Genomic DNA, 25,020 nt, shown 5'->3' with positions numbered 1-25,020 from the left:
GTTTTTGTTGAAAAATAGGTTCTTAAACAGAATTTTAAATCTGGGACAATCACAATTCACTTGAGATCCATCAAAAATTTCAATAATACCTGAGAAAATATCTGTTTGGTGTGTATTTTGGCTGCGGTCTCATTGATCTGTCCAAACTTATCTGAATACGAAGTCTTTAAGTAATCTATTAATCGAATTTCACTAGGACTACACAACAAAAACTTATACCAATACAAACTTATACCAATAAATTATAAATAAATGAAATGAGAAACTTGACTTACCTTTTTTTTCAAACCGTAATTTACGCTTCATCCGTTTACAAAAATGCAATCCTTGATTTTATAAATATATTGTTTTATTTTAATAATTTAAGAAATTTAAATATATAACAACAACAATAACACTTTTCAAAAGCTAAACAATTAACTATAACAATTTATGTTTGTTGTTTCTTTGTTTTCTTTTAAACAATTGACTTTGCAGCCTCATTTCAATAGGACGGAAAGATTCATCTCAAAGGTCCTGTCGATGTTTGCTAATCTAATGAAAGGACCGATTCTATACTATTTCGATTTCTTGGCTCCAATCTCGGTCCACCTATATAACTTATTGGATTTGAAAATTGTCGATGTGATTCATCGATGAAAACTGGAGCTGCACTTGATTTTGGATTTGGCTTTGTAACAAATGGAGCTATTGGTATGGTAGATATTTCAACAGGATCATTTTGATGTTGACTTTGTGGGCTCATAGAACCATCTAGAGTTGAGAGATCTTCGGTGGAGGCTGAAAACAATGGTGCAGTTCCATCAGATTGAGATTTCACATTGGTGGCTTTGTCCAGGAGTGGTGTTTCATCCTGTAGTAGCACAGTTTTAGCAGTTATCAGGAGGATATGTTTTTATTTTTTTTTTTGTCAAAGAAATAGTTTGGATTTTTATGATTGCTAATTAAAAACAATTATTGAAGGACAAAACATCAGCATTAATATGATGGACCAAATAAATTTTAAAGAAAAAAAGAAGAAAATAAGTAATACAAACAAAAAAAATAAACAATTATAGCACATAGAATTAATAAATAATAATTTTGGGTTACTTTGAGGCCACTCGAACGGGCAAAATTTTTAAATACCAATTAACAATTTGCAAAAAGAGCCGCCAATGACTTACACGATCTATGAGTTATTCGCACGAGTAGCCTCAAGGTTAAAAAATGAATAAGGTAGGTAATTATACAAACCATACATATTTGTCGGATAGTTAAGCAGGACACATACAAAGGTTCAGTCAATAAAACAACAAAGCAATTAAATACAGTTTATTTTCGAAGCACACATAAACATTGATTACATTATATAAAAGTTTATCTAATACTTTACTAGCTGTATGAATAAATTAAGATCTTAGAGAAAATGTTTTAGGCATTAAAAAGGAACACATTTTGGCTTTTAAAAATTTGGCTTAAGGTTAAATTTTGAACTTCCCATAGGAATTATTGTAATCGGTTCGATTTGTCAAATTGAAAATTTTGACATTTTTTAAAAGTCCAGAGAGTCGAAATAAAAGATTTTTAGAGAGATGCCTGTTCGAGCGTGAATGCGTACGTTCGTACGTCCATACGTTTGCGACGTTATTTTCGTCGTCCAAAGCTCAAGAACCAGTAGGGATGTCGACTTCAAATAAAGTTGAAAACTTAGGTCAACACAAAATATCTCACGAACCAATAGCGCTAGAGACTTGAATTGAATTTATATCTTATATATTGTTACGTGATACCAAACAAATATATTTTTGGAAACAATTCCAATTAACAATTTTTTTTTATAAATCAAAAACCTGAAAAAAAAAATATTTGGCACCTCGAAAACTTTACGAACAAAAAAGGATTTTATCTCAAAAATAATTTTTTGCAACGAAGAATAACGTTTTCAAAATGTGGTTAAATTTTGAGAAAAATCGAATGGACAGTTTTGTTTTACAGAAAATTAAAAACCTAAAAAAATGTCAAAGTTGTTAAAAATGGATTTTCGACTTAAATATCTGTTCAAAGATTTGGTATTATGACTTCCAACTAAATTGAATTTATAAGAAATATTGTTACAATATTCGAAAACATTTTGAGAAAAATCATACAGACAGTTTTTTTTTTAATAAAAACCTTAAAAAAAGGTTGGTTAAAATTAATTTTCGACTTAAATATCTTTTCAAAACTTTGAAATATTGGCTTCAATCTAATTTTATCTTTTAAAAAATATTACTGTCATGATTCAATACAATTTTGAAAAAAAACCGAGTTGACAGTTTTCTTACAAAAAATAAAAATTTGAACAAAACATTACTAAAAGTTCGGTAAAAATTGATTTTCGACTCAAATATCTTTTCAAAACTTTAAGAAATTGGCTTAAAACTAATTTTATCTTTTAAAAAATATTGTTTTCGATAAAATTTTGAACCTAAATGGTACACTGGGCGTATACGCATTTTTATTAATTTCCCAATTAATGATACCAGTGGTCTGATTTGTAGAATTCAAAAATTTTACATTTTTCGCAATTTCAAAGTTCCTAGAATCTAAAACAAAGTTTTTTTGAGAGATGACTTTGTGAGCTTGTGAATCCGCACTTTCGGGATACCTTGTTTTTCCGGCCATATCTTGAGAACCCTCAGATAATAATTATATCAAAAGATGAAGGCAGTCACTTTAAAATTATTGAATTGTATACAAAATATTGGTGTAAACATTGATAATAAACTATTTTCCTAGATTCAGAAATAAAAAATCTAAAAAATGCTACTAAAAATTAGTTTTTGTCTCAAATATTTTTTAAAGGTTTTTACCTGCGACATATAGGAACTTTATGGTAAGTTTTTCATTCGTTATAAACTTCGAACTCGGGATTTAAATCAAACATGATATTAAGATGGTAAAAGAGTCAAAATAAAGTGGGTCTCCCAATTCCATCCGCCTGTCTGTCGTGGCCACTTAAGCCCAAACCATTGTTTCTATTGAGTTCAAATTTGAAAATTAGGGTTTAAAGCCGATTCCCTTTACTAGTTTGTTTATTTTTTTTAAAGACCTGATTAAAAATCGAAAATTGGAATTTTCTTAAAAACGAACCAATATTTGTTTCAAATTTTCTCTAATTTTTTTTTTTATAGGCATCCTTCAATAAAAGAAAATAATTAAATTGCTCCATAAGTGTACCCCCCATAGAACCATTATTTTGTTTTTTTTTTTTCAACAACTAATCAAATCATTTCAATAATTTTCTGTACAAGCTCAACAATTTTGAAAGCTCAATAATTTTGGAAAATAATTTTCTGTACAAGCTCAAAAATAATAAAATGTTTGTTTTCGAAACGTAAGTCTTCAGTTTTTTACGAAATTGAAATTTAAAATGTATTTAAATAAGCGCTAAATAACTGCATACAAATATATTTTGAAACTCAAATCAAAAAATGTTATATATTAAAAATTTATTTAAAAAAAAGCTCTTAGGGTTTTTAAATACACATTTTTAAAACCTGAAGTAAAGAAATAATTTTTAACTGACAATTTAACAAAATAATTTTTTTCTTTTTTAAATCAAGTTCTAAAAAAACGTCAACTACCACTTTATGGGTAGGAAGTAGACACTACACCCCCCTCTCTTACGATTTTCATGTTTTAATCCAACTTATTCGCTCTTGCCGTTTGGGGCACCTTATACCAATAACCTGTATATTCTTTCAAAGAATAAATTTATTTATTTATTTATTTATTTAATCTACAAGCAATATTACAGCTAACAGATTTAAGCACTCCAAGAGCAAATTAAAAAGTGAATAAATATAATACTTCAGTTTTAAATTTATTACGATTAAGATTAAAAAAGTCAATATTTAAAGACACTTCATTGAAATATATAATAGATCTTGATAACGTTTCATTACTACCATAATTTGTCATGTGAATTCTTTGGAATAAGAAGAATCTAGCTCTCATAGACCTAGCGGGAACATAGATTGGTACCAAGGTAAGAAGAGATGGACATTTAATATGGTAGCATAGTAAGTCTCTTATAAGCACTATGAATTTTTCTTCTTGATTGTAACGACTTTATTCCAAGTAATTGACATCTAGCCTCATTACTAGGACTAAAGTTCTAACAATTTTCTTAAATATATATTTTGTAAATAGTCTTTGAATCTTTTCAATCCGATCAGAATGAACTATATAAATAGGACTCCAAATAACATCAGCATATTCCAAAATTGATCTGACGAGAGATATATACATTGACAATGACACGAAAGGGTCTTTAAAGTCTTTTCCATTTCGTTTTATGAAACCTACTAGCGAGTTGGCCTTGGGAACCAAATAATCGAAATAACTCCTAAGTCTTTAATACTTGAAACCATATCTAAACCCACAGATTCAATTGCATAGTTAAATAAAAAAATATGAGATTCTCTGGAAAAAGAAATCGTGTTACACTTTTTGATATTCAATTTAAGGCTATTGATGTGACACCAATTTGATAAAGAATCAATGTCAGATTGCAAAAGTTGAGTTTAGAGTTTACTAAAGTCAGTGTATACTGTGTCCACTTAAAATTTTTGTTCCATAGCATTAGTGACATACGAAGTGAAATAAGTTAAATTGGTAACAGATGATCGACCGGATACAAAACCATGCTGTACTTCTGATAAATATTGACTTGTAAGAAAATTAAGCTTTATTTTCCCCATGCTTTCAAACAATTTGGGAATTACGGAGAGTTTACAAATACCCCTATAATTTTCTACATCATTTTTAGAACCTGATTTATGTATAGGGACCAAGTAAGAAAGTTTCCATTCATCAATAAAAATACCTTCTTGTAGGGACTTGTTAAATATGCTTAGTAAAGGAGCACAGATGGAATCACAACAATTTTTCAACACTGCCGAAGGAGTGCCATCTGGTCTAGAACTATAATTAGACTGAAGTGATTTTAGTCCGGAATTAACTTCTTCAAAACTTAACTGGATCGAACTAATATCAAACCTACTTTTTATGTTTTTTAGTGAACTATTATTAAATCCTGAATGAGAATAAACGGATTTGAAATAATTAGCAAACAATTCAACTATGGAGTCTAAATCCGACGATTCAAAACCTCTAAAAAACATGGTATTTGGAATCCCTATCGATTTTCTTTTAGAATTGACTAATGACCAGAATAATATTCAAGATATAAGCTCTATATAGAAACTTACTAAGAACTACAAAATCTTTACGTAATTTACTAAAATTATCATAATCCGATTGATTTTGTGATTTATTGTATTTCACGTATGCATTACGTTTTTTCTTTTTAAGTCACGGAGCTGCTTATTAATCCAAGGTGAATCCGATGATTTTTTTTGGAAAGAATAGGGAACAAATCTTTCAAAACCCATTAATACAATTTCAATGCAGCGGTTGTACATATTTTCACATCAATAAACATAAATTCATTTAATCAATCAATGCCAGAGAAATAAGTATTTAGTTGAACAAAATAAGTTCTAGAAAAATTATACGATCTAACAGTTTTTTTTAACATCATTTAACGAATAAGTGTAAAACTCTATTTCAAAGAATAATTCCTTATGATGAATGGATTCGTTTTAAAGAGAAAAAGGTGCATTACTTAAACTAACTTTGATTTCATCACAACATATAAAAATAAAGTCTAATATTTTTCCTAAAGAATTATCGATATGACTAACTTGTACTAAGTTTAAAGAATATAAAAAATCAATGAATGTAACTTCGAGATCTTGTTTAATATTAAATGGAAAAAAAATTTTATCCGTTTCAGACCAATTCCAATGTATATCAGTTAAATTAAAATCACCTAAGAAACATAAATTATCAGATATAGAACAAAGATTATTAATAAAATCAATATTTCTAATATGTTTTTCATACAAATCAAGTGAGCTACTTGGAGGCACATAACTTACAATAAAAAATACATTTCCTATGGAAAAAGCATTTAAGTTGACGGAGATGCAAACTTGTTCAATGTCCGAGTTGGTAAAATAACTTCTTTAGAGCAAATGTATGATCGAACAGCGATAATTATCCCTCCTCCATGTTCTCTAGATGATTTACATCGATCGCGACGATAAACGTCGTAGATACTGCAATCAAATAGTTCTGAAGAGACAATTCCGTTATAAAGCCATGACTCAACAATGATGATAATATCATAATATGTAACACATGTAATTTGGTTCGGAGGCCACTTGCATTGTGGAAATAAATCTTTAATGACGAAAGACGAACATAATATGTAGACTTTAAACCCAGTGGCGTAGCTACCGCTGTATCAGCTGTATCCATGTAACAGGGCCCCCGAGATATAGGGGCCCCCAAAGATATAGAGGCGTGTGTAAAAAAATTCACTTAAATATTTAATAAAGTTTTATTACAAAGAAATGTTCCGATGATCATTTTTTACATGTGTCAAATATTTTTTTCCTGTGTATCTTTTTCTTTTTTTCATGTCCTACCAACCAACAATACTACAACTTCAACCTGCAAACACTTTTTTATTCGAGCTTTTAAAATATGTCGTCCTGCCTGACACAGCCACCAACTCCAACATCACACAGAAGTACAAATATATACCTTTTTTGGTAACAGTATGAAGCGCTGGTCTTTGCTGCACAACGATTCATTCGAAAAATATAAAATTACCCTCAAAAAAGTTTGTCCTACGAGATGGTCGTCACGAAATGATGCACTATGTGGTATAAGATCAAACTATACATTGATAATGAAAACCTTACACCAAATCCATTTGACTTCAACAAAAAAAAAAACAGACGAGACGAATGTAAAAATGTTATAAACATTTTAGAGACGTACGACTTTATTGTGTTGATGTCATTTTTTTCTTCGCTGTTTGATATTATAAGTCCAGTTTCCAAAGCCCTTCAAGACGAGGAAAATGATTTACAAAAAGCAAGTATTTTGCTTCAAAATCTTTTAGACGGCCTAGAAAAAAAAGAAATCAAAAGAAACTCAGTGATCTACTTAAAAAGCCCAAGGATTTAGCCAACGAGTTGGGAGTGACGCCTGTCTTCAAAAATAAAAGGAGGAAAATAACGATGCGGTTTTTTGATGAGTTGGCAGAAGATCAAAGAATTTTTGATCCGGAAATTTACTTCAAAGTCAATATTTACTATTACTGCTTGGACATTTTGAATGGACAAACTCAGCAAAGATTTCAAAGCCTTCATAGTCTTAGTAGTATGTTTGAAGTGTTGGAACCGGATAAGCTTTTATCGTTCTCAAATGATGAGATAAATCAAGGTTCAAAAAAGCTAGTGGAAAAGTACAATACAGACATATCTGGTGATTTCTGCAATCAACTAATCAATCATTCCATAAAAGAACTTGCTAAATTATTAGTCATAGAATTTAATAGTCTTGCTTCTAGTTTTTCTGAAGTAATAACAGCATGCTTTCTCTTTTTGACTCTTCCGGTCACCACAGCAACAGCTGAAAGATCTTTTTCCAAGCTGAAAATAATACAAAATTATATCAGTACTTCAATGGGACAGAAGAGGTTGTCAGATTTATCATTTTTATCAATAGAAGCAGATAATCTTGAAAAACTGAAATCTTCTTCAGGTATGGAAGATTTAATAAATAAATTTGCCGAAAAAAATGCAAGGAAAGTAGTACTTTGAGATGAAGTCCAAATATTATTTAATTTTTTTTGAGCTTTATAAAAAATGTATCTATATATTATGTAGTATGTATTTATGTTAAAGTTCCTATGTCTTTATACATTGAATTAAATTTAACTTCTTTATTGATGATAGTGTTTTAATTTAAAAAAATGTTATAAGGTTATGGCCCAGTTTTGGTAAGAGGTGATGGGGCCCAAAAAAAATTGGATATAGGGCCCCCAAAGGTCTAGCTACGCCACTGTTTAAACCATTCGTTGTTAGGTTGTTATCCCTACTTCCTTCTCCAAGAAGTTTTTTGCCATATATACAAAAGGTCGAATTTTGACACCTATCGGCCAAAAATTTTCCGCAAAGACCAATGATGAAACATCCACCTGAACACCAATTTTAAAATTGACAAAACCATGCTTACGACCTTATCTGTGTTAGCTGATAGTTTGTGGCACACAAAATGAGATGCATCTATTCCCAGGCTAGTGGAAACAAATGCAATAACTTCATCTGGAGTGGTATCGTATCGAAAACTGCCAATATGAAACCATTTGAATTTGTAAGCAACTCCAAGATTGCCGCAGGATGAATTAGTTCCGACGATAACATTTTTTGTTATATTTTTGTGAACTATATTGCTTGATGGGTTGTTTTCATTAATCAGCATTCCGAACATGTTCGAAGCCCAATGAAGTTCTTAAATGAAAACTTCACTAATTATGTAACTTTGTACCGGCTACATTCCGACGATATATTTGAAATTTTTAATTAACAATATTAGAGTATTGATGAACGATTAAAAATCCTAGTAGTGGTACTTTGTGCAGAAATTTCCAAACTCTCCCTCTTCATTTATTAAAGCCTACAAAAGCTTATGAGTTTCTTTTCTATTTAATCTACCAAATTAATCCCATATTAGGTGCTAAAAATAAATGAATTTTCTAGATGTCGCATTTTGAAAACCAATCAAAAAAACGTGATCAAAACCAAAAACCAAAAACCATCAAGCAAATATAATATTTCAACTTATAATAATCATGACTTCCATTTTCCACATCCACATATGGCAAGAACTCATAAGGACACATATGTTTCTATATGTTTCACCAAAAAACGTTTCATAATAAAAAGCCACAAATCTAGTGAAAGATTGCTTTTAATTTCTCAATACTTAAGCTTTAGTTATACCAACCTTCCTTAACTGCTTAAAGTCAATGAAGTTGATTTTTCACGTTCTTCTAATAATTCCCACTTGTCGTATGTTATATATTATAGGTTAGGTCTACGTTGATAATCGAATTTCTTTTATTTTCATTCATAAATTCGATTTGATTTTTTTATTTTTACTGTACAACTGTGTGTTGTGATTATAACGGTGTACCTAATTCTGCTATGTTTCCAATTAAGAAAGACTAAATTCATTCAGAAAGTGTTTGTTTGCATTTTGGTGGAGCTCTATAAGCTTTTTCAAAAACAAAACGAATCAAATGAACATGGTTGTATAGTTTTTGGGCAAATACCTCTCTACCCAAACATAAAATTCTAACGGCATATAAGTCCCCTGGATAACAACATTTCATACTAACGTGTAAATTTATCGTGATTGTACCTTAAGTTGTTTTTATTGCCCTTCTAACATTTTTACTCGTATAAAACGGTATATAGGGGGTAGATGATACATCTGTACAATATATAGAGCTAAAAAAGGTATACAGAGCTAGAGATACATATCGTGGTTCTTAATATGGCAAACAAATAAAATCCTTTCAGCTAGCCAAGTTTGTAGTATCACATTATGTTTTTGTATGGTGCGAGCAAAGCTCCATTTATAGATTGTAGAGGTTTTTTCTATAGGGTGTTTCGGAAATTAGCAAAGTTTTTGAAAACTTGCTCTTGAGACTATCTCCTTTGAAAAGCTGAAGATTACCATTAAACTATATGTCATTACTAGAAATTAAATGAAACACGCTTCAACAACGCAACTGTTAGAATTTAATACCAAAATGCTGAAAGTTTTGCTGTCATAATTCGCAGTTTTGCAAGAAAAGTTAGCAGCCCGTGTTTTAATTAAAGAACGAATCTCTGAAGAAGAATTGCCAACATTACGGTTGAACTGTTTAAGGGGAGGAATGCAACTAGCTATTTCTCTAGAGCATAAACCATTAAAATAACGGTAAAAAGGGTCAGACAAGGAACATTTCGACGATGTTCAAGCGAAGTAAATAAACTTATGATGATAGTATCGTCTATCAATTTAAATGATCTACGTGAAATATTGTCCAAGAGGCTTAAATAAGTTGCAGGAGCACTAGCCCAGGTATGGGGGTTATACTGAGGATATGGGCGTATATAAGTCTTGTAGATATTAGCCAGATCAGAGGGGGAGAAAAACTTCTTGCATCGCTTTAGAAAACCCAAACATCTTGCGGCATTTTTGGCGACATCGCATATGTGATCGTTCCACAAAAGGTGGTTGGTGATACGAATACCGATAACATTGAGATGTTCAGTCTCCTCGATGCAAGTGCCATCTATGGATAATGGCAAGGGGGATATATGTAGCTCGCTTTAGCGATACAAGACAGCATTGGGTTTTTGAAGCATTAAATTAAACGCGGTTTCTTATTCCCAATTATACAATGCTGTTTGTCGTTTTGTCGTTGGAGTTTCAAAGAAGAGGGATGTGTATCTGAAAATGAATATGAAAAGCTAAAGTGCTATCGTCAGCGAAACAATGTATTGTATTAGAAGTTGCAGACAGGAGATCATTAATAAAAATGAGAAATAGTGTGGGAGATAAAACAGAGCCCTGGGGCACACCAGCATTTATTTTGTGGTTTTCAGACTTGAATCCATCCAATACTACTTGTATTGTATGATTTGAAAGATAATTACTAATCCAATGAAGGAGGGATACATGAAAGCCGAAGGCAAGCATTTTCGATAAGAGAGCCTGCTGCCAAACCCTATCAAATACTTTTGAAATATCTAGTTACTTTCTTCAAAGCGATGTAAAGATTTGCTCGAATGTTTGGTGAGATGAACCATTAGATCACTAGTGGACCTATTGCTACGAAAGCTGTATTGTCTGTCGTTAAGAAGCTTTCGATCTTCGAGATATTTCTTGAGCTGATAATTAATCAGCGTTTCCATGACCTTGGAAAGAAGGGACGTAAGTGCTATCGGTCGGTAATTAGACAGTGATAAAGATTAGCCTTTTTTGGGAATAGGCTGTACAAATGCGGTTTACCATCCGATCGGAACGAGACCTGAGGAGTAGGACGGATGAAAAAGGTTACGCAGTGGTTTTGCCAGCGTTGAAGAACACCTCTTAAGATCAATAGCGAGGTTATCATCCAGACAAGCGGATTTATGCATATTAGCTAACAAATGGTGTGTCATTCACAACGAGCGTAGGAACCGAGGAAGAGGAAGAATTCATCATATTTCTTACAAATGACCAACAATTTTTACTGCCTTTGGGATATTGCAGTATTTTTTACTTTAATTTTTCGCCATGGAAAAATTAGGTCCGTCGAATATGAGCGTTGCAGACTTTCCTGACTTGCTTGAACTTAATCCTTTTTACCTCAGTTGGATTGGCTTTAAAGGAACGGAAACTTACCTTCTTAACCCTAATAACCTCTTAACAGCTCGCATCGAACCATGCGTTTTCGTTAGGTCTGATGCTTTTAACCCTATTCGGGATAAAAGTTCTCATTTCCTGGAGAATTAAACTTGTAATCTTATCAGCGCTGGCGTCAACGTCACTATCGAGGAAGCATAGTGACTCTGACTAGTTAAAGATCCTAAAATAATAACTTGAGAAAGCCCTTTTCAACACAAGAATTATTCTTGGAGAATTTGTCAATTCCTCGCAAGAGCCAGTACCCGTAAGAAAAAAGCTTTTGATGGCACAAACAAAGATTGAACCGAAGACTTTTGGCATGACAGTCCAACACAGTAACCATCATTCCACGGTGATTGCTTGGAGATCATTTCAAATTCGATTACTTTTTTTTTTGGAGTTGTCATAAGGTAATTTTTTTTACCCACGTTTGCCTCTCAATTTAGGATCTTTGAAAATGATTCATTTTAAGCAGTTGGCCATATTGCATTTTGATGAAGTGAAATAAGCCAAATCTTTAGCAGTTACTTACTTGCTTAAGATTGTGCTACAGTCCTGTGTGAACTAGGACCTGTGGGTGTGAATTCGAAGACTGTACGGGCCGGAGCATTGGTTTCCATGTGATCCAGCCATCTTCGTCGATGGACTTTTGGCTTCTGGCTAAGTCTACGTCGATGTACAGCCCATACAGGTCGTCGTTCCATATTTTCCTCCACTTCCCTACGGGACTGTAGATCACACAAAGAACTTTTCTTTCGAAACGATCCAAGGTGATTTTATCCGTTTTTGTCATAGTCCATGCTTCTGCATCGTACAGCATGACGGGGATAATGTGGACCTTATATAGTGACACTTTGGTTCTTCGAGAGAGAGCTTTGCCACTCAATTGCTTTCTTAGCCCAAAGAAAAAGCGTTATTCTTCGTTTGATCTAAGCGCTGGTGCTGTTTGCTGAGTTTATAGCGGTGCCTAGGTAGACGAAGTCCTTGCCTACCTCAAAGTTACGTTTGTTAATGGTGCCGTTTTGACCGAAACATCATCGGTGTTGTAGGTTGTTTCTTGACGACAGCATGTATTTTGTTTTGCCCTCATTAACCGTTAAACCCATTTTTGCCGCCTCTGCTTCAAAACTCACAAAAGCCCCATTGACATCACGCTGAGTTCTTCCGCTTATGTCAATGTCATCAGAATATGGTAGTAATTGGCAGACTTTTAAAAGATAGTGCCTCTAGTGTTGACGTGTGATCTCTGCACTATTCTTCAAGTACGATGTTAAAGAAATCACCTAACAGCGCATCACCTTGTCTAAAACCTTTTTTGACATCGAAAGATTTTGTTAAGTTATTTCCAACCTTAATGGAGCATCGTGAATTCTCCTGCACAAACGGACGAGTTTAGCAGAGATGCCAAAACTAGACATGGTTCTGTACAGCTAGTCCCTGTAGATGCTGTCATATGCGGTCTTGGAATCGATGAAAAGATGGTGGGTGTCGATTTGATGTTATTCTGTTTTTTCAGGATCTGCCGAAATGTGAAATAAGACCAAAGTATTTTGAGAAACAAACCCAATCGATGAAAAGATGGTGGGTGTCGATTTGATGTTCTTCCGTTTTCCAGGATCTGCCGTAATGTGAATGTTTAATTGAGTCAGGACTTTCCTGGTCTTAAACCACACAGATAATGACAGTTGGCAAAGTGAAATAAGACCAAAGTATTTTGAGAAACAACCCCACATATTTGCCCAAGACGAAAAACACCCATATTTACTTTGAATATAACACGTAGCCTCTCACCAAGCATTGGTTGAAATAAGGTCAGTGTTCAAAAGTTGCTCTATTTCAATTGGTTTTATTTAACTGCAAAATTGTATCCTATTTTTTTGAAGGTTTTTCAAAATGTTTAGATTTTTAAAAACCGAAATAAAATCGATAACACCCTGTGCTCCTACTTCCTTATGGGTATGGTAACATATTTCTGGTTATTTGCTTTAATGGAGTGTTTCCGGGGCACGTCATGTAATATTAAATAATGAGAACTATACATTCTGTCTTTCTTCCGGATGTTTTCAGGGCCGAAAAAATACAAGAAAAACAAAGAAAAAATAACGCAACAAAAATTGTCAACCATCTTGAATGTCTTACCCAAGATTGAAATTCAAAAAATCTCCAATATCCAAAATATAATCTAACCTACATAAAATGTATGCAAAGGACAAAAGCATCAATTTTAATAATTTTTATTTTATATAAATATTTAAACTCATGTTACACTTGACAGAAAAAAATGCAAAACTCAACTAAAAGAAAATAGCTACCAAAAAAAAAATAAAAAACCTATTTATCCGTGACGTCCATTAAACACAAAAAAAAAATCACACACACATAAACGTGCATAGCAGTTACCTCTCTATACCATAATTCATATATAAATACAGTTATATAGTACATACACAATGGCACAACGGAAATAACGGAAAAACAAACGAAAAATTGTGTTCACAACTTAAAAGCCATTAACTTTTGTGTAAATATGAGTCCTTCAAGTGCCAATCTGTTGAGTGTTGTAACATTAAATGCTCTCTCTGCCTGTTGCCGCTTTGAGTGACGAACCGTATTATAGCTGTCGACTCGACTGTCGACAATGTGGAAACGGGAAGGAAAGGGGCTAGAGAATGGTGCGGTTGTGGCACGGCACGGGCCTGTTATCGCTCTATATCTATAGATACTAACACAACACATTGAGCTCGAGCTCGATGTTTGAAAATTGAAAGTTTTCCATCCCGAAGTTGTGCTACTTTTGGTCTCTTTTAGTTCAGTGTTTGCATTTGTTGTTGTTGTTATTATTGTTGTTGTTCCGCGCGCTTATTTTGCTGTGAGTTTTGTTTTTGTTGTTTTCATTTTCTTTTTTGTATTGTAATAGGTCGAGGAGGCCATGATGGCTTTTTATTGTATTTCAAAATGGGGGCAGGAAATGTCAAACTTGAACTTTAAATAGACACTCTATGCTTAGAACAGCGTATTCTTTTGAAAATATTATAATGTGGAACGAAAAATGGAGAAATGGAAAAAAATAAATAAAATGGTTGCCATCATCGTCATCATAGTCATCATCATCGTCATCCACCATTCAACATCAACAACAACTCAAACTCTTGGCAATTAGAAAAGTGAATGATTTCACCATTCAGGCAGGATGCTGATGCTGAATTGCTGAATAGGTCTGTTAATGGTTGTTGAATGATTCATGTTAATGCTTTCGTAAAAAAAATCTGGGTTAACTTGTGTGTTGGTTTTTAGGGATTAAAAAGCGTTCAAGGTTCAAGGGCGTCATTAAGTTTGATATGAATGATCTCGATGGTTTTTTTTTTGGTTGAAATATTTTTGAATGTTTTTTGTTTTGATTTTTTTTTTTAATTTTTATTCGTAAACGTCAAAACCACTTGTGATGCCAAGGAGAATTGATTAGCTATAATATGATTTTGAAATTGAATAAGAAATTCAACATACGCATACGGCTTGAATGTGAATAAATTTACGGTCATACAGGTTAGGCAATAAAATTAATATTGTATGCATATGTAAACGGAGCATAAATTCAGTGCAATTCCAAGGCTAATAGGACATAAAAGACAGTATTTTTGTGTAGCAAATACAACTTCTATAAAGCCTGCAACACTGAACAGGGTAAGCCATCAAGTGGTTACTCTTTAAATCATAGGTTATCTTTATACTGACAGTTGTTTCTTATTCGAAATCTTGTCAGAAAGTCAGTATCATATTTTAACGGTCACAAGCATTCCTCTACAGTTTGTATGTCAAAATCGAACGACTAAATTGAGAAAGGTCTTTTCATGAAAAAAAAAATTGTCTTCGAGGATTTGTCAATATCTCGCAAGAGGCAGCAATTGATTGAACCCAAGATCTCTTGCTGGACTGTCCTATGCACTAACCATCATGCCACGGGTTCTACACCGCAGCACCTGGGGGTAAGGAATTGATCACGTTTTTGTCCAGAAGCCGATGCATCCAGAGAAAGTGACAGTTTGGTGGAAAGTAGTGGAACTATAAGATCATTTTCTACGAAAAAGAAACTGGATTCTTAACAGTCCAAACAATCAAGACAAAAATTTAAAGTTCTAGGTTCTTGAGCGATTTTCATATCAAATATTACTAATTTAAACATTTATCGTCATGGGTTATTTTTAAGGGGTTTCAAAAGTATAGGACTATAATTATTCGACATCTATCAAACTAAGAGTTGTTAAACCAATGTTTGCTTAGTTGAAAGTTTGGCATTGACGAAAAAGGAGATTAACTATCGCAACGCATACAAATTTTTAAAAGAGACTAAAAAAAATGGCTGATTCTGTCATAGCCTGATATCGTGCTTTAAGAGGAAATTATGGTTTAAATAATCCTCCAAACTACGCAAGCAATTTGGAAAATTGTGAAGAAATTTAAGGAAACTGGATTGATTACAGATATTGTAAGACCTGTGCACCATCGTTTCACTCGTGCCAATGAAAGTATCACTACATACATAAAGTATGTATGTCACTAAGGACATTGTCGGACAGCGTAGTAGCACTAACACTAACCATCCAGTGTTAGATTTTAACGGAAACCTTTTAGTGACGATAGAAGATCAGCTACAAAAGATGGAAGAAGCACTTTGGTGCGGTGCTAAATGATGACCATAACGCAGAATTGAATCCACATTTAAAAAACATGTGCAGATCTTCTAGGGGTATTGACAACAGCCCCCCAACAAGTAAGTAATGCGATACATCTTCTAAAGAAAAACAAAGCAGCTGGACTTGATGGTATTCCCGCAGAATTCCTAAAAGCAGACACTGAGGCAGCTTCCCGTATTTTGTGTAGGATTAAGTCCAAGATCGAGTCTATACCCTCAAAAGATGGGGTTTCGCAGTGCCCGATCGTGCGTCGACCACATCAACACCTTGAGAAGTATACTCGAACAATCATCGGAGTACCAATCACTGCTGTACCTTATGATTGTATATTTTGAGAAGGCGTTTGATCGGGTCAATCGTGAATGCATCTGAAGATCGCTTATTGCGTGAGGAATCCCTGAGAAAATTGTCGCTGTTATTAAAGAATCGTACAACAACGCAAGGTGTTTTGTGTTGCACAATGGACAGATTTCTGACTCCTTCGATGTGCGTCAAGGAGTGACACAACGAGATGTCTTATCCCCAATTCTGTTTTTGCTGGCGATTGACGATGTGATGACTGCTACGATGGGTACAAAGAAAGACACGGTATCCATTGGAGTCTGTTTGATAAGCTTAGCCACATAGACTATGCTGACAATATATGTCTCATGGCAAACAACACTTCAGGCTTACATGAGATGTGTCATTCGCTGCAATTGAATGGAGAATTGGCTGGCTTAAGGATTAACACAAATAAGACCAAAGTAATGACCACGGGCCAAAGCACACAAGTTATTCTAAGGAAGGGGATCATAGAGGAGGTCGAGCAGTTTAATTATCTGGGAAGTTTTATAGCTTTCGATGACGGAACGGACCTGGATGTTAACAGTAGATTAAAACAAGCCCTTGGTGCATTTGGAATCCTTTCTCCTGTGTGAAACTCTAACAAAATAGCGCTACTCACTAAGTTGAAACTCTTCGAATCCAACGTCAAATCAGTGCTGTTATATACTTCTGAAACATGTAAATGCTTTGTCAAAATCTCGAGCAGACTACCAGTTTTCGTTAACCGTTGTCTGCGCCCTATTCTGAAGATGCCCCCAAACCATATCTAACGTTGAGCTGTTGGACGCAAATCAAAGTTGTTTTCAATTTCCTTAAATCGTTCATCAAAAGTGCTCGAAATTTCATCCAATTCGCTTTTTATAGTTGTTTTGAAAGTGCTGGTCAATTTTGTTTGCGATTATATTCAATTTGGATTCAATTTTTTTCCCAAAAACTCGACTAAGACGATTGGGATAGCATGAAGGAGATAACGTACATAGATTGAGAATATTCAAAGACCCGAATGTGTCGATTCCTCGTCGTTCTCAGAAGTTATGACTGTCTTACGGCACATTATGGCGTATTTTGTATTTGGATCTATACCTTTACACATATAAAGTCCAGCTTACACATATATAGTGTGGTAGATACGTCGAATGGGTGCTTGAACAACAGGAGGCGGGGGACGGCGATTTTTTGAAAAAAAAAATGTCTTCAGCGACGAAGCATATTTCTCACTAGTTGGGTAAACGAAATTGTAGTATTTAGAGCTCTGAAATTCCTAAGTTATTACATCCACAAAAAATCACTGTTTGGTGCGCTTTTTGGTCCGGAGCTCTGATTGGACCTAACTTATTCGAAAACGACTCTGGAACGACTGTCACCGACAATTTGGAGTGTTATGGGCATATGATAACCGACTTTTTTCTGTAGCTATTGACGAATAGGACTTGGAGAATATGTGGGTTCAAAAAGACGTTGCCACATGCCACACAACTTGAGCAAATATAGCTTTATTGCAAGAGACATTTTCTGGCCGCTGGCGATATCAACTGGCCACCAAGATCAAGCAATTTGACACAGCTGAACTTTTTTTTGTAAGTAAGTAAGTAAAGTAAAGTACTTGAAAGACTGTGTTTATGCAGATAAACTTTTAGATCTTGAGCACTTAAAACCCAACATTCGTCAAGTTAAAATTAAAATTGTGTCAAAAAGTGTCCGAAAATTACTTACAAAAAATCGATGCTTAGAACGATTCGAGTGGTGGTCATTTAAATGATGGATTGTTTCACACAGAATGTCAAACTTTATAATAAACTAGCGGCCCGTCCCGGATTCGCACGGGTAGACATAAATAGGTACAGATATTTAAGTTATAAGCATGCTAATTAAAACGACCATGAATCACTTAATTAGGAAACACTTGTATGCTTATCTTAAAGCCTCAATGAACACTACGTTGGCTGTGGTATTTGTAGGTGGCAACAAAACGTATTGATTTTCAGAAGATTCTACTCGAGAAAGTGTCACATACAATTGCCAGTGAGAAAAACTCTCTTTCCTTAAGTCGAAATCAACTATGGAAAAATGTTGTCCCTGGGATTTATTTATTGTTAGGGTAAAGGATATTTTTAAAGGGAATTGTAATCTTTTAAAAGATATGGGCAAATCAGTTGGTATCATCGGGATCCGCGGAACATGAGCGAGCTGAAGATTGTGCGAAAAAGTCGTAGCTTTATTCTTAAGCTGATAGCGTTATTCCTCCAAATTTGCGACAGCATACCGAAGCCGCTTTTGCTTTGCCGATACAGCAGATGACGTCTTGTTTTTGTCTGTTTTCGATGCAAACGATACTTAAGGGTATTGAAAGTTCTCCAATTTTTCCACCGGTTGTGAGGAAATATTTATTTGAGAGGATGGTCGGGTTCCGAGGCTGATCATTTTTGTTTTGATGGAATTAATTTTCAGCCTCACGACAAATAACTATAATAATCGGGATCCGCGGAACATGAGCGAGCTGACCGACCGCAGGACCCGTAATGATAGTTGCAACAATCACATTATCTTTTAATTCTTTGATCAATGGTCTTGTACCATAACACATATTGGGAGGACTTTAATTTCTTAAAAGCATAACAGGCGTTAGTGAGGTTGTCAGTAGAGATGGCGGAGTAGATTACGTCAGGTAATCTACTCGGTAAACTACGTGTAGTTAATTGGATAAACGTAAATGAACTAAATCAAAGAATTCGAAGTTTTTGGAATGTTCTTGGTTAAGCCTGTTCCGAATTTTCGAGAGTTAGTTTTTCACACTTTCACAGTTAGCTTTTCGATGCAATTTGTCAATTTGGTGGTTAAATGGACATTTAAAACTACGTTTTGACGTCTTCCGCTACGTCTGCTACATTTCACTACGTTAACTACATTTAACTACATTAACTACCTCATTTATGTAGCAGACGTAACAAATGTAGTAAATAAATAAAATCGCATTTCTGCCATCTCTGGTTGTCAGGGATGACATCCAAGTAGCAGTTGTGGATGAGCTCTCCACAAACAGCAAAGGTCTGCAGAACTTGTGGTACTCTATCGAGGGCAAGCTCTCTGGGATGGTGTTTTCATACACTATATCAAACAGTGAGGGCCCCTACCCTAGTTTTGACTCTGGCGAGATGCTCAGGGGGTACAGTGTAATCAAGTGTGTGGACAGGTTTTCTAGGGATTTCCTTAGTGAAAGCATTGCTAAGGTTAGCAATGACTGGGAATGCTTGAACCTCAAGCTTATCCCATCTGAGGAAATCCCTAGACAACCAAAGACTCGCATTTGGCTGCCGCTCATGAGCATAAAGCCAAGTGGACAGGATCTGATAAGATAGTAAAGGCAGAAGAACCGCAGAAGACCGGCCGGCACCTCTTACCTTCTGAGGATTAGCGAGGAAAGTCTAGGGGCTCTCGAAAAGCCCCACAAAAGGAAACTTAGTTTTGACATAAGGAATGCCAAAATTAAAATTCTGCAGAGTCGGGGAATAGACACCGACAAATCTGATGATAATGTCGAGGTTGACGATGTTGTTAGCGGAAGCAGTTATGCTTCAAAAGTTGCATGATGTGGCAGCTCCATAGTTGGAACAAATTTTTAAAGGATGTAGTTTTTATCCCGAAAGTGGGTTGGCGAGGTCACGAATCCGCGAAGGATTTCAGACCAATAAGCTTAACATCTTTTGTCCTTAAAACCTTGAAGCGCATTCTTGATTACCATATTAGAGAAATCCTAGTTGGACGACCTCTCGAAAGCTCTCAGCATGCTTATATTAAGGGCAAATCTACGGAGACTGCCCTCCATTAGGTAGTGCGTACTGTAGAAAAAACAATATATTATAAAGAATTTACTCTCGATACCTTCTCAGCGATAGGAAGATTCGAGCCACTCTAGGCAATACAATCGCAACAAAACACGTGAGTAGGGGAGACCCCCAGGGTGGTGTCCTTTCGCCTCTTCTGGCCATGGATACAATTCTTGTTAATTTAGAGAGATGTGGAGTGAAGGTGGTAGCCTATGCGGATGATTTGGTGCTATTGGTGTCAGGAAAGTACACCTTTGTGATAAGTGAAATCATGGAGTCAGCTTTGAAGAAAGTTAGTAGCTGGGCCACGAGTTGTGGACTAGGAGTTAACCAAAGTAAAACAAAACAAAAGTACCGCCCTTCACGCTACCTCGACTCAACGGTCAAATCCTTTCATTGTCTTATAGTGCAAAATATTTGGGAGTTATACTCGACCCTAAACTAAATATTGAAGTACGGAGTTTTGGCAAAAAGTAGGGACTTCAGTCGAAGATGATTTTATGGACGAACACAGCCGCAGTACGTACAATCTTAACATATGGTTCGATTGTGTGGTGGCCTGCTCTTAGCAAAGCCTATAATATTAATAAGCTAAAGAAGGTTCAGAGAACAGCTTGCGTGGGCACCACGGGGGCCATGCGTACTTGCCCAACGGACGCCTTAAAAGTTATTTTGGATCTTCTACCAATCGACCTTTTTATTAAATACATAGTTTCCTGCAGCGCTATTAGGCTGAAGGAATCAAATAGCTGGTTGTCAAAACCTTATGGTCACAGCAACACAACGAAAATGATTCCCTCAGCATGACATCGTGTCGCTAGGTTTCGACACAACCATCTTTACTGATGGCTCAAAGATGGTTCTGGCATCTTTTCTGAGTTCCTAACTGCAGCTAAATCCTTAAAGCTTCCAGACTTTGCTAGCGTTTTTAAGAGATGAGGTATTTAAGATACTTAAACAAAGTCCAAACCAAAACCGAAATGCGGCTATCTTTACAGACAGTCAGGCAGCTGTCAAAGCCATTAGCTCGGCCACATCCTCATCTAAATTGGTCCAGCAATGTCGCGATGAGCCTATAGGCCTATAGGAGTTCATGCAGAGAAGTTGGGTATCTCTTACAATAGCTTTTGCCGTAGCTGTAGTGACCAAAGAGAAAGTGAAACGATAATCCATTTCCTCTGCAAATGTCCTGCTTTCGCAAACACTTTGGAAAAGCATTCTTTCACGAACTTGATGAGCTATCTGAGACAAAGATTAGAGACCTAATCTTTTTTCTCAATGCGACAAAATGGCTCTAACATAATCGCTATGAAGCTTCTCTATCAATCTATCCCTTTCAATCAAAGGTCAAACGAGTTTTTGGTATCAAAACGGCGCACAACAGCGCTAATTGGATCTCAGGCTAGGTTGCCTTGAGATCGCCATTTCTATCTACCTATATGAATGAAAAACCCCTACCTGCGTTCGCCCCTGTAACATAGTACTAAATATAGCCTATGTTACTCGGTCCAGCACTTTTTGAGTTTATTCGTTACATACAAAAATACAAATCTTTCCTCTTTATAATATTAGTGTAGATAAAAATAAAAATATCATGAAAAAAATAAAATACTTTATGTTTTATGTACGTTTACTTTTGAAACCATAAAATGGATAACCCTGTATATCAAAAAAAAATGTCTTAAGAAGACAGATGATTTTTGCCCATATATTGAAGTTATAAGGAGATTAAAGATAAAAACGCTTACAATATACCGACAGGATGATTCAAATTAAAAAAAAAACATAAGATATCAATGTCAGATTTTGTAATTGGTTTGAAAACAACTTGAAGCTATTGGGGCTTTATCATTTGCTTTCCCATCAACTTATATTAAATTTCCTTAAAGTAATATGTAAAATCTTGAAACAGTTTCTAAGTCCTTAAGGACCTATCACATATGTTTTCTTGTTATACGCACAAATCCCCAAGGATAAACTTTTTTAAAATTTCATAGAAATGCTCATGACAAGCCTGCTATTAAACTCAACACACAAAAAATCATTCCATTTTCCTTCAGAGTCCTTAAACAACAGAGAAAAGATATCTCCAAGAGTTTTGCGTGTCCTTGATTTATAAAATGATACCGTGTTTCACCTGGAAATGAACAAAAAAAAAAAAAACACACACACAAAAAGGAAAATACAAAAAACCAACCCTCTAAGTTTTGTGTAAACATTTTTCGTTAATGCTTTTCAAGGGCTTTGGTAAAATGTTGACGAAATTTCTTTCATATTTTATAAAAAATATTTGTTCATATATAAGTTTGGTAGTTTACTTTTGCATTTTATTAATGTACACACATACAACCATACGATGATGATGCTGCTACTGCTGATGTTGATGATGAGGATCTGCAGTAAAAAGTTGCATACTTTTTGTTGTTATACACTGAAGTTAAAGTAGGCATCACTTCATAAACAATAAATGCATGCATTAACTTTTATAAAAGCTCCCATAACATAACGAGTGCTCTTCACCGCGCCAACAATGATGGGTGTTGTTGGATGTCCTTGGGAGTAAAACACAGAGGACGTTATACAACGTATGCACTGTACACATCAGAGCTCGTCATATTATATCCATCTTCAACTGCTTGTGCTGCTGTTACCGTTGTTGCTAGTGCATAAAACTATTTTTGTTGCATTCGACAATCGTGTGTGAGGCGGTGTGTGCACTAATGGAAGTGCACGGCCCTCTTGCATCACCTACATGGCAGGAGAATGCAATAGTTTTCGTTTGAAATTTAGAGGTTATGTTCTACAAAGAATATTGTCGGATTGTATATTTTCTAGGACTAAGTTCTTTCGCGTAGTAGTAGTTTTTTTTTTGTTCCTTCTATTTTCTTCCTCATCCTTGCTCCTTGGTATACTCGTATAGTAAGTACGCTCCTTTGCTAACCTAACATGCATTTAGAGAAAAACAGAGGCTAGCTATATTACTCGTATGTGCTTATAGAGGTTAAGTTGTTGCTAAAATGTAGGCTGAATCAGGAAGCTGAATGTTTTTGCGTTGAGATGCATACCCAAGGAGGACTCACAAGCATATATCGTATAGGCACAAGTACAAGTCACAAGCCCAACAAGCGTTTACTAGTTCACGTGTGAACACTTGACATGGATTTTAATTTGTTGCATTTAATTTAGTTTCCTCTTAGACTTTTTTGGGTATACTCCTAGTGCAAGCGATGGGGTTCTATGGATGCAGAGGAAGGTCTGAAAGTTTTTGGGACATCACTGGTGGCGTGGCGCAACATTCGAATCGTCAAAAATATGTACAACTTCCCTACCTAACATTCTAAAACGATATGACTTGCTTTAAAAAAGGATGCACGTTCTGAATTTAATTTAAAATGTTTTACCATTTCGTTGACTTAATTTAATTAATGAAGGAGCAAAGGTTTGAATTTATATAATTCTGTATGTAGGGCATCAATGTCAGTAGTTCACAGCAGTCTTGGAGGTGTTTGACACATATGAAAAATGCCATCTTATAATGCTTATTTCAAAAAACTGTTTAAATTTTATTTCTGACTTGTTTCTTCTCACTTCTATATTGTTTAAGCAAAATACATTTTTATTTATTTATATCACAAAAGTATATACAACACAAACACACACGTTTTAACAAAAATACGATGAGTATAGAAATTTACAAAAAAAAATGCTATGAGGTTCGCCTTACTAAGGTCGGACTGCAATGACCATTTGTTGTGGTTAGGGCATTTTGAGAACGTCTTTCATTTGGCACAGTTAAAGTTTCTGTATTAGATTCAATTGGATTTTTATCATCTTCGATGTCAACATCATCGGCACTTTCATCGATTTTGAAGGGCAACTGATTGACATTGTCTTGAGCAACTGGTGGAGGTCCCCAGGATACTTGACGGCTCCTTGGACGAGCTGATGATGGTTGATTGTCAAATTTGACATGAACCTTTGGCTGAGTGGATATAGAATTTAGGATTTTAAGAATACATTTTTTTTGAAAGTTTATGTTCTTAGAAAAATCATGCCTTGTGTGCTTTTTTTCTACAATATCAGGCAAATGCGGCTTCTTGCTTGGATTTCGTTTATAAATTTCATGCTTTTCATAATTTTTATTATAAATTTTTATTAGAATAACATGCTTTACATAAAAATATATTAAAAATATTCATTACTTGCAATCAATTACAAAAGTTTTTGCTTCTCAGCTGTCAAAGTCAGCTGTCATTCGAAGTGTCATAATAGTCTAGTCGTTGGTTAAAAATATATTTTTGAAAATACTTACTTAAGTCCTCAGAGCTGTTAGGTCCATTCGGAAACCCTTAAGAGGCATAGGGCCTCTAATACGCCTACGCGCCATCGTGTGCGGTTGCCGGAGATATGTTTCAGCTTCCTACTGACGCTGATTCCTCCTCGACTGTCCTGCGCCAAGTGCTTCTCGGTCGTCCAGCTCTTTTTCCTTTCTTGTGTATGCGGGTTCCACTGAATTGGTTGGTCTGCAATGCAGTCGTTACCTTTTCGAAGGGTACGTCTCATCCATTGCCACTTACGCCTTCGTATAATAGAGTCTATAGGTTACTGACCTGTCTTTCTATAAAGGACCTCATTGGATATGCGGTTTGACCAGAAAATCCTTAGGATGTTGCGAAAACATCTATTTACGAAGGTTTGCAGTTTCCTTACAATGGCTGGAGTAACCTTCCAGGTGCTACACCCATAAAGAAGTACTGATTCGACATTTGTGCGAAACAGTCGTAGCTTTGTTCTTAAGCTGATGGAGTTACTTACTTAAGGTGGCGCTACAGTCCGGGGCGGACCTAAAC

The 25,020-nt window shown here is 35.0% G+C and overlaps 1 protein-coding gene across 4 annotated transcripts in view; it reads right to left on the bottom strand.

Moving 5' to 3' along the window:
* Window positions 1–327: 327 nt before the first annotated feature.
* Window positions 328–25,020, bottom strand: part of LOC129948485 (axotactin) — a 223,923-nt gene continuing 199,230 nt past the window's right edge. For 2 of the 4 annotated variants that reach the window (XM_056059498.1, XM_056059499.1), the window contains exon 20: window positions 328–853. In XM_056059498.1, the coding sequence (XP_055915473.1) occupies window positions 530–853 (324 nt within the window). In that variant the 3' untranslated portion in view covers window positions 328–529. Of the gene's footprint in view, window positions 941–23,709; window positions 24,153–25,020 lie in introns of those variants that run through there. The other 2 variants (XM_056059501.1, XM_056059500.1) reach the window with 2 other exon arrangements.

The sequence above is a fragment of the Eupeodes corollae genome, chromosome 2, assembly GCF_945859685.1.
Source record: "Eupeodes corollae chromosome 2, idEupCoro1.1, whole genome shotgun sequence".
Lineage (NCBI taxonomy): Eukaryota > Metazoa > Arthropoda > Insecta > Diptera > Syrphidae > Eupeodes > Eupeodes corollae.
Note: the sequence above shows the minus strand (reverse complement) of the source record. Positions and strands in the feature narration are given on the sequence as shown.